General features: G+C 43.3%; 1 protein-coding gene across 2 annotated transcripts; it reads right to left on the reverse strand.

Annotated features, from left to right (window-relative positions):
* Positions 1-222: 222 nt before the first annotated feature.
* On the reverse strand, positions 223-9,099 carry art5.L (ADP-ribosyltransferase 5 L homeolog). 2 transcript variants are annotated; one of them, NM_001096851.1, is given in 6 exon segments: positions 223-493; positions 496-605; positions 1,030-1,062; positions 1,501-2,194; positions 4,665-4,754; positions 8,993-9,037. In NM_001096851.1, coding segments are annotated over 5 exon segments (990 nt in total). In that variant the 5' UTR covers positions 4,728-4,754; positions 8,993-9,037; the 3' UTR covers positions 223-403.
* Positions 9,100-9,769: the final 670 nt, after the last annotated feature.

Raw genomic sequence — 9,769 nt, forward strand, 5'->3', positions numbered from 1 at the left:
GGAAGAAGAAACAATAGAGAAGAAAGAGACAGGGAATGAGGGGGTGAATATTAATGTATAAAGGACAGACTGTAGGATAAATTGGGAAAAGAACTTGGTGCATTATGGGGTTGGCAATAATGAATAAAATACATTCCTTCCCTTTGGGAACTGCAACTTCCCAGCATTCCCAGCTGCCCATACCCCCCCCCCCCCCCACTCACTGACCCAGTCGGACAGAAATCACTTTATACGTTTATTTTATACAAATCACTTTAATGACATAACAGCCAATCTCCCATCATGCCCTGCTCCATGGAGTCACTGCCATTCGCTAATATTGTAATTATGAGCCTTAGAGACTTGTTTGGCTGCAGCTCTATGGCAGCTCCTACAGACACAAACAAACACACACTTTATAGAATCACATGATATCGACCTCGTCAGCTCTAACAGGGAGGGGCCAGAGCACGAGAAGCAGAAGGAGAAAGTTAATTTCAGAGGTGGGAAGTCGTTACATTAGAGACTAATTAGCAGTTGGGGGCCCAACAGCAGTGACACCGCAGTGATGATCAGATTAAAGGGCAAATCACGAGTTGCAGACCTGGAGATCCTGGGTGTTTCACCTGTGGGACAGACAGAATATAAATCAGAGTCACACTCATATAGTCCTGCACCGGGGGGGCCCCACAAACCCCCGCAGAGTTGTTGAAATGAATCAGAAGCACCTTACGGACATGTCCCAACCCATCATTAAATGACTTATAGTTTAAGTGCGGTCCTGGGGGCTGTTTCCCCACTATACTGGTGCACCCCCTAATTATCCCCCATGGGAACCTCTTTTGCATCATCTCCCGCTGCAAGTTCTAGTGATCAGCTCCTCCCACTTCTCTGACTCATTGCTCTGCCATTTACTGCTGTGCTGCGCTATGTCCCACTATATGATTAGTGCTGCACATATAATGGGGAATTGGGGAGGAATCCCCTAAATTCTTTATCATAGGTGAATTCCCCTTTAATGCTCCCCTAGAAGGAGTAAATGTCACTTACCGGAGTAGGGGGCGCACCCCAGGGGTCTCTCACCTGTTGATTAAGAACAAGAAAAATTGTAAAACTTGTTCCTACTGTGGAAATTGTACAGAGAGTGTCATGGAGAGAAAGGGGTCTGGCCAGGGATATGGGGAACCTGCATATGTTACGGGGTGCAGTTAACTGACAATCAGTTACAGGGGATACAGAGCAAATGAGATGAACCCCAGCTCCTCACAGTGAATAATATAAAGACGAGGAGGAGAGGCTACTGGGACAGGGTTACCAGTAAATATGAATATTATTGGATCAGAGTTAGAGAACAGTTTAATATGTAACGGACATGGACTCTAACACGAATGGGGCAAAATAACCACAAGAAGAAGGTGGATAATAATAATATACGGAATAGGGTTATCGAGTGTATTAGGGTTAGGGTTTAGGATTAGAGACAAGAAACAATAATGAGACAAGAATACAATAATGACTCACCTCTAATTAGGGCACAATTAAATTTGCTGCAGGACTTTTTGGTGCTGATTAACACAAACTCATTGGGTTCTCCCTCATAAACTGAGAAGATCTCGTAGCCCGGAACTAGAACTGCCCTTTCATGGGGGAACTGGGAGAACATCTCCATCTGAACCCCATGGCAGCTTTGGATATATAAGACCGTGTCATTGCCAGAGTCCATCGCCTGTTCCTTCTCTGAGTAGGTGGTCACAAAATGGCCAAACTTGACTCCATCTGATGTAGAGTTGGTTGGGTACCATAACCCTTTTATCCCAACATAAACCATCTTGGCTCTGCACCCAGACAGCAGCTGCACCGCCACACTCAGGTAGAAATGGAGGGATTTGTATTTGAAGCTTTGCATATAGTCATTGTAGGACCTGCCAGCAGATATAATGGCTTCATCAAAGTATGTTTTAATAAATCCAGAATAAGCCACCAAGGCGACCCCATGGTTATCTCTAAACCCATCTGGAAGCTCAGACCAGATCTTATTTTTCTTGATGTTCCATATTTTTTCCGCTTCGGTCCAAGCTCGTCTGAAAAATTTATTCTCTGATTTCTCAGTCTTCAGGATCTCCTCCATGAGAAGGTCCACTTGATCCCGGCACCCAATATACTGGTCATCAAATGTATCTTTTGAGACGTCCATGGGTGCCACTGAGAAGATTTCCTGCAATTAGGAAAAAAACATCTTTGGTTCATCCCACATAAAGAGAGGGGAGGCTGCACTAGTGGTAGTAGGGGCTACTTGTAAAAGTAATGGAGGTAAATTCCTAAGTCAAGGAGTAAAGGTTTCAAACTAAAGGATCCACAACAAAGTCTTCCTCAACTCGTTCCACAAAGCACAGGGAAGTCATGTATTGCAATTGCCGAATTGCACTGGATATTGTAACTATTGTTTCTCCTACTCAATGTTATCTGTAACTATTGTTTCTCATACTCAATGTTATCTGGAGGAGTGTTGGGTCCTGGTCCTCTTTCTTCTGCATGGTGCTATTCTTATATCCACCACCAGGTAATACATATATTAGCAATGCAAACCATTTCTGAGTTTATTTTGATCTATCGAACTTTCTCCAGCCTTCAGGAACCTGCTTTTTGGTAGGGTAAGGGGAACGTGAGGTGTCATTTGGGCATAATACCTGGTGATACCACCGTGGAACTGGCAATACAACTACATGTGTAGTGGGGAGGTGACTGAGCTTCCCATAGAGAAACAGAAGATGAATTCTCATTATATCCAGCCTGGGTTCATCTCATCTCCAAAATTCATGAGTGAGGAGCTGAGCTGAAAATCTGTGCATTTGCCCCTGAGTATGGCACCTGGGACCCTGTGGCTGCCATCTTGTACTCACAAGAAAGAGCTGGGAGGCAGTGCTGTGTATCAACGACTCCTTTTTAAATTTTAAATTCCAGTTATCAGTTTCACCCAATTAGCACCAACCAGGCTACGATGCATAGTAACAAGAGGTGGGTTCAGCATGTGGTGCCGTTAATATTGGAAATATATTGGTTACAATGGGATCAGTTCTTTAGCTTGATCAGTTGAGAAGTTACGCTGTAGTAGTACAGAAGGCTCAGCTCACACACAAGGGGTCGGGGGCAGGATATAGTACATAAATGATTCTGCAAATTTCAGTCTCTACATGAATCCCCCTGTGTTCTGAGCCACATATTGGGGGAAGTAAAACCTCTGACTCAACCTCGAGCAGAACAGGGACGGGAGAGTTGCAGTTTCCACATTGTCTTGATGTGTATGAGGCAAACTCAGCACAAATGATCTGCTCCTCAATCAGGAGGGAAATGTCTGCAGAACCCAACTCCCCTGGGGCCCTTGAGTGGCATTTGCACTCCCTGCCAGCTGTGTGAGCACATGATGTCTCATTTAGATCTTAAACATTCCCCACCCACCAGCAGTGCTGTAAATACTCACAAGCCAATGTGTAAATACTCACAAGCCAATGTGTAAATACTCACAAGCCAATGTGTAAATACTCACAAGGACCTTCCTGGTCAATGTACTGATATTGTTACGGGTCAAGTGATTCTGGGGTCTCTCATGGAACCAGACCTTAGGCCAGTGATCCCCAACCAGTAGCTCGTGAGTAACATGTTGCTCTCCAACCCTTTGGATGTTGCTCCCAGTGGCCTCAAAGCAGGTGATTATTTTTGAATTCCTGGCTTGGAGGCAAGTTTTAGTTGTATAAAAACCAGGTGTACTGCCAAACAGAGTCTCAATGTAGGTTGACAATCCACATAGTGGCTACTAAATGGCCAATCACAGCACCCCAAGAACATTTTTTATGCTAGTGTTGCTCCCCAACTCCTTTTACTTCTGAATGTTGCTCACAGGTTCAAAAGGTTGGGGATCCCTGCCTTAGGCCATACAGTATGATGGGTGGGTAGATATGGGGCACACATACAGACAATGGCAGTGCCAACATGGGCACACTGATGGGAATGGAGCCCAGTTCCACCAAACCTATTTGGTGATAGAATTAAAATGGCGCACACCCATATCTATAATCCTGAGGGGCAAATCCGGCAGAGACTCCCCATAGAGGCCTCCAAGCAGAATCACAAAAATAACAAAAGGGGATTGTACACTCAATTAAAAAGAGAAAAATGTATTCTACAAATTGGAACATAATACAAAAAGTACCTACACATTTTGACCACTAAGTGGTCTTCTTCAGGGGAAAAATATAGTAATGAAAGTAAACAAAAAGGCTGATGATGAAGACCACTTAGGAACACGTAGGGACTTTTTGTATTGTCTTCCAATTTGTACCATCAAATCTATTGTCTATGGATGCACCAGGATTCCGTTTGGTATTTGGCCAGGATTTGGCCTTTTTTTTGTCTGGCCGAATCCAAATCCTTAAAATCATGTGACTTTTCATCACAAGCAAAGGAAGTAAAATTTGTTTTTGCTGCGCTTTGCTTTCTTTTCCCCTTCCCCTCTCTGATTTGCACATGCAAATTAGGGTTCAGATTTGGTTTGGTAGTCGGCCAAATCTTTCACGAAGGATTCAAGGGTTCGGCCGAATCCAGAATAGTGGATCTGGTGCTTCCCTACTATTGTCCGTTGCTGGGTGAGGACCACATGTCCCATGAGCAGTAGCAAATACACAACTGACCTGTGCAGTTATGGGCTGGAGCAGGAACCAAACGATTGGCCACAACTTCATCAGATGATCCATTTTGCTCAGTGAACTTTCCTCCACAATCTGATGTAAAAGAGAAAAGACTTGAGTTTCCATCAGACCAAAAGCCACTGACAGGCACAAAAGATCTGCCCCCCCCCCCCCCAGGGGCACTTTCACTAAAATTCTCTTCCCCCCCATTGCTCAGTCTGTGACGAGACCAAACCCAAGTCAAAAAGGGGGTCAAAGTGCCCAAAGCACAGGGTCCCGTCATTGGTCAACAGGAAAACAAACGGGGCCACAAGAATAAAAGTAACAAATATTTATGACTTCATTAAACCATCCTCTCCATATTCCCTACGCATTTTGTACCCTAGGGGCACTTAGTCATGGGCTAAATCCAGCCAATAGGAAGAGAGTATTTAAAGAATGGACAGCCAATAGGAAACGAATATTTAAAGAATGAACAGCCAATACGAAGATAGTATTTAAAGAATGGACAGCCAAAAGGAAAAGAATATTTAAACAATGGACAGCCAATAGGAAGAGAGTATTTAAAGAATGGACAGCCAATAGGAAAAGAGTATTTAAAGAATGGACAGACAAAAGGAAAAGAATATTTAAAAATGGACAGCCAATAGGAAAAGAATATTTAAAGAATGGACAGCCAATACGAAGAGAGTATTTAAAGAATGGACAGCCAATAGGAAAAGAGTATTTAAAGAATGGACAGCCAATAGGAAAAGAATATTTAAAGAATGGACAGCCAATACGAAGAGAGTATTTAAAGAATGGACAGCCAATAGGAAAAGAGTATTTAAAGAATGGACAGACAAAAGGAAAAGAATATTTAAAAATGGACAGCCAATAGGAAAAGAATATTTAAAGAATGGACAGCCAATAGGAAAAGAATATTTAAAGAATGGACAGCCAATACGAAGAGAGTATTTAAAGAATGGACAGCCAATAGGAGACGTCACATAAAAAAAGAGAAAAAGCCTTAAAGAGACAGTATCCCTATTAATAATACATACAGCAAACCAAAGACATTACAACGGTAATAAAAACCTCATTTTCAGTTCAGGTTGTAAATCATGTTACACATTTGAGTTGCTCTGTCTAAGGCTACAATGTATATTTATTGCATACTTTTAATTCTCATTTTCTAGTGCGAGGCCCTAGCCTATTCATATTCCAGTCTCATATTTAAATCAGTGCATGGTTGCTAGGGGAATTTGGACCCTAGCAACTAGGTGGCTGAAATTACAAACTGGAGAGCTGCTGAATAAAAAGCTAAATAAGTCAAAAATCACAAATAATAAAAAATTAAAACCAATTGCAAATTGTCTCTCTACATCATACTAAAAGTTAATTTAAAGGTGAACAACCCCTTTAAGGAAGAGACGTTCCCTGAATCTGGTTACAAATCAGGAGTCAAACCCTCCTCTGTATAAAGGAACCTCTCAGTGCCGGCTGATCTGCCCCTATAGATGCACCCAATACATATAAACCATATCTACTCAATATTCTTGTGTATTTACTGTTATACAAGAAATGTCAATTTAATGGTATACTTAAAGGGCAAGTCAACCCCAAAATAAAAAAGGTCCTAATAAAAGAAAACATAATTCTAAACAACTTTCGAATATACATTAATTTAAGTTTTTCATTGCTTTTAAAGTTATTGGTAAAAACTATTACTATATAAAACAGCATCTGCTTAACTCCTGGTTGTTACTTTTTAAACAAGGGTGCAAAAGTCTTGGTTCCCCAGTAGTAAAGACAGTTTGCCTTACATTGTATGAACAGTTTGTATGAACAGGGCAGAGAATAGAAAGGGACAGATAAACTTACAATAATGTATTTTTTTATTAAGCAAGTTTTTATTTTGAGGTTGACTTGCCCTTTAAAGGGCAACGCAGAATTTGTGGGAAAGAATTGAGTAAAATCGAAAGAAATAATTCCTGGCTGTCGATCTGATATAATTGGACATAAGGACATGAATGTTTCTAGGTATTTAATTAAATGGGGAACATTAAATATGTGACAGGGAAGAGAATTGAGGGAGAGAGGGGAGGTGATTTATCCAAAATGATCTTAAATGTGAAGTTTTTTGGATTTCCCCCCAAAACACAAGACTGAGGGTATAAAGCCAGATTGTGATGCATCTGTTACTAATCAGAGCAAATAGCCTTCAATTCTGTGTAGAACAAATATATATTTATAGTCATGTATTTATAGTACAAAAATCCCATTTATTTATACAAATTATAATCCATTCGTCCCCACAAAAAAGCCTAACGCATTTCACGCTGACCCAGCACTAAATCTTCGTTCAGTCTCATATTTAATGGAGCTGTTGCACCTTTTCTATTAGTCGTTCCTTTATATAAGCAATTACACTCCTGTACACTGTATATTGTATTTACACCTATCCACTACACACATTTTATATTAGTTTTCTGTGTGTGGTTAATAAGGGCTACTGTCTCTTTAAATATGTTTCCTGCGCCCTCTCCTATTGGCTGTCCATTCTGTACATTCCCTCTCCCTGGTGTCGGGATCTGGGGAATATGGAGATGATGATAATTTGAATGTTGTCAGAAATAGACTTTTATTCTTGTGGCCCTTGTGGGGCCCTTGAGTCCCGGGCGCCCACTTTTTGCTGCTGACGGAACCCAACACTCTTAGACCCTTGAATCCTCCGACGTTGCTGAACTACAACTCTCATCACTTCTCAGCATATAATGAAGGGGAATAACTCTCAGCCTGAGAGTTGCAGTTCACTTACATTTGGGGAAGGGTAAGAAAGAGGCAGAATTAACCCCCCACGTGCCAGTGTTTGCCCCTATCAGTGAGCAGAGATGGGGCAATTGTTGGTGGGCAAAGGGAGCATAATGTGAAGATAAAAGAGGATTGGGGTGACTCTCCATATGCAGCAGATATTGGGGTGTCAGGATATAATAATGAGAGGTACCCGAGGGGTGTGTGAGTCTTGTGCTGCCCCTCAGGAGATTATTCCATAGGAGAAATACATCTTTGTGTTCCCTTTAAACCTGTTTCTTTACCCGGGGCCCAAATCCTGGGGGGACAATGTCCCTCTATAGAAACTCATGGGTTAATCACTTGCCCAACTCTCAACCCACTTGCCCCCAGCAGCCTGGCACACGTAGCCCCCCGAAATCTCATGGTGGCACTTACCCCCAGGGCAGAACTATAAGGAGATTTTTCCCCAGGGCAGAACTATAAGGAGATTTACCCCAAGGGCAGAACTATAAGGAGATTTACCCCCAGGGCAGTAAAGAGACTTTCCACCAGGGCAGAACTATAAGGAGACTTACCCCCAGGGCAGAACTATAAGGAGATTTACCCCAAAGGCAGAACTATAAGGAGACTTTCCGCCAGGGTAGAACTATAAGGAGATTTACCCGCAGGGCAGAACTATAAGGAGATTTATCCCCAGGGCAGAACTATAAGGAGATTTACCCCCAGGGTAGAACTATAAGGAGACTTACCCCCAAGGCAGAACTATAAGGAGACTTACCCCCAGGGCAGAACTATAAGGAGATTTACCCCAAGGGCAGAACTATAAGGAGACTTTCCGCCAGGGTAGAACTATAAGGAGACTTACCCCCAGGGCAGAACTATAAGGAGATTTACCCCCAGGGCAGAACTATAAGGAGACTTACCCCCAGGGCAGAACTATAAGGAGATTTACCCCCAGGGCAGTAAAGAGACTTTCCACCAGGGCAGAACTATAAGGAGACTTACCCCCAAGGCAGAACTATAAGGAGACTTACCCCCAGGGCAGAACTATAAGGAGATTTACCCCAAGGGCAGAACTATAAGGAGACTTTCCGCCAGGGTAGAACTATAAGGAGACTTACCCCCAGGGCAGAACTATAAGGAGATTTACCCCCAGGGCAGAACTATAAGGAGATTTACCCCCAGGGCAGAACTATAAGGAGACTTACCCCCAGGGCAGAACTATAAGGAGACTTACCCCCAAGGCAGAACTATAAGGAGACTTACCCCCAGGGCAGAACTATAAGGAGACTTACCCCCAAGGCAGAACTATAAGGAGACTTACCCCCAGGGCAGAACTATAAGGAGATTTACCCCAAGGGCAGAACTATAAGGAGATTTACCCCAAGGGCAGAACTATAAGGAGACTTTCCGCCAGGGTAGAACTATAAGGAGACTTACCCCCAGGGCAGAACTATAAGGAGATTTACCCCCAGGGCAGAACTATAAGGAGACTTACCCCCAGGGCAGAACTATAAGGAGATTTACCCCCAGGGCAGAACTATAAGGAGACTTACCCCCAGGGCAGAAGTAGAAGGAGTGATGGTCTCGGTGTCTCACTCAGTGACTGCAGCAGTTTCACTTCTCTATTGATTATAAAGGAGAGTGACAGCCCCTTGGGTCAAACCCATTTGTGGTCACATGGTGTAATACAGTGCAGGTGGGGGGCAACTTGGTGCCTTCCTGCTAAACTGAACTACAACTCCCAGCAGAGCTCATTATGAGTCACAGCTAAGGATCCTCAGTGTCTAATACTCCCCTACCCTCCTGTCCCCCCACTCATTGTACCCTCTGACCCCACACACAGTAGCCTGCACTTATGTCTCTACTCACTGACTTCTACTGTGTGTGGCCTCATCAGAGCAGTGCAGGCTGCAGCAGGAATCCCAAGCAATTGCCAGGGACAGTGAGACAGTGAGACAGAGAGACAGTGAGACAGTGAGACAGTGAGACAGTGAGACAGTGAGACAGTGAGACAGTGAGACAGTGAGACATTGAGACAGTGGGACAGTGAGACAGTGAGACAGTGAGACATTGAGACAGTGAGACAGTGAGACAGTGAGACAGAGAGACATTGAGACAGTGGGACAGAAAGACAGTGAGACAGTGAAACAGTGAGACAGTGAGACAGTGAGACAGTGAGACATTGAGACATTGAGACAGTGAGACAATGAGACAGTGAGACAGTGAGACATTGAGACATTGAGACAGTGAGACAGTGAGACAGTGAGACAGTGAGACATTGAGACAGTGAGACAGTGAGACAGTGAGACAGAGAGACATTGAGACAGTGG

The sequence above is a fragment of the Xenopus laevis genome, chromosome 2L (genome assembly GCF_017654675.1).
Source record: "Xenopus laevis strain J_2021 chromosome 2L, Xenopus_laevis_v10.1, whole genome shotgun sequence".
In the NCBI taxonomy this organism is placed as follows: Eukaryota; Metazoa; Chordata; class Amphibia; order Anura; family Pipidae; genus Xenopus; species Xenopus laevis.

Coding starts and splice junctions, on each gene's coding strand:
- art5.L (XM_018245374.2), bottom strand. CDS start 4,727: ATGGATCATCTGATGAAGTTGTGGCCAATCGTTTGGTTCCTGCTCCAG. Junction 2,195..4,664: donor TCCAGCCCATAACTGCACAG/GTCAGTTGTGTA, acceptor TCCTAATTGCAG/GAAATCTTCTCAGTGGCACC. Junction 606..1,029: donor GGGGTGCGCCCCCTACTCCG/GTAAGTGACATT, acceptor TCTGTCCCACAG/GTGAAACACCCAGGATCTCC.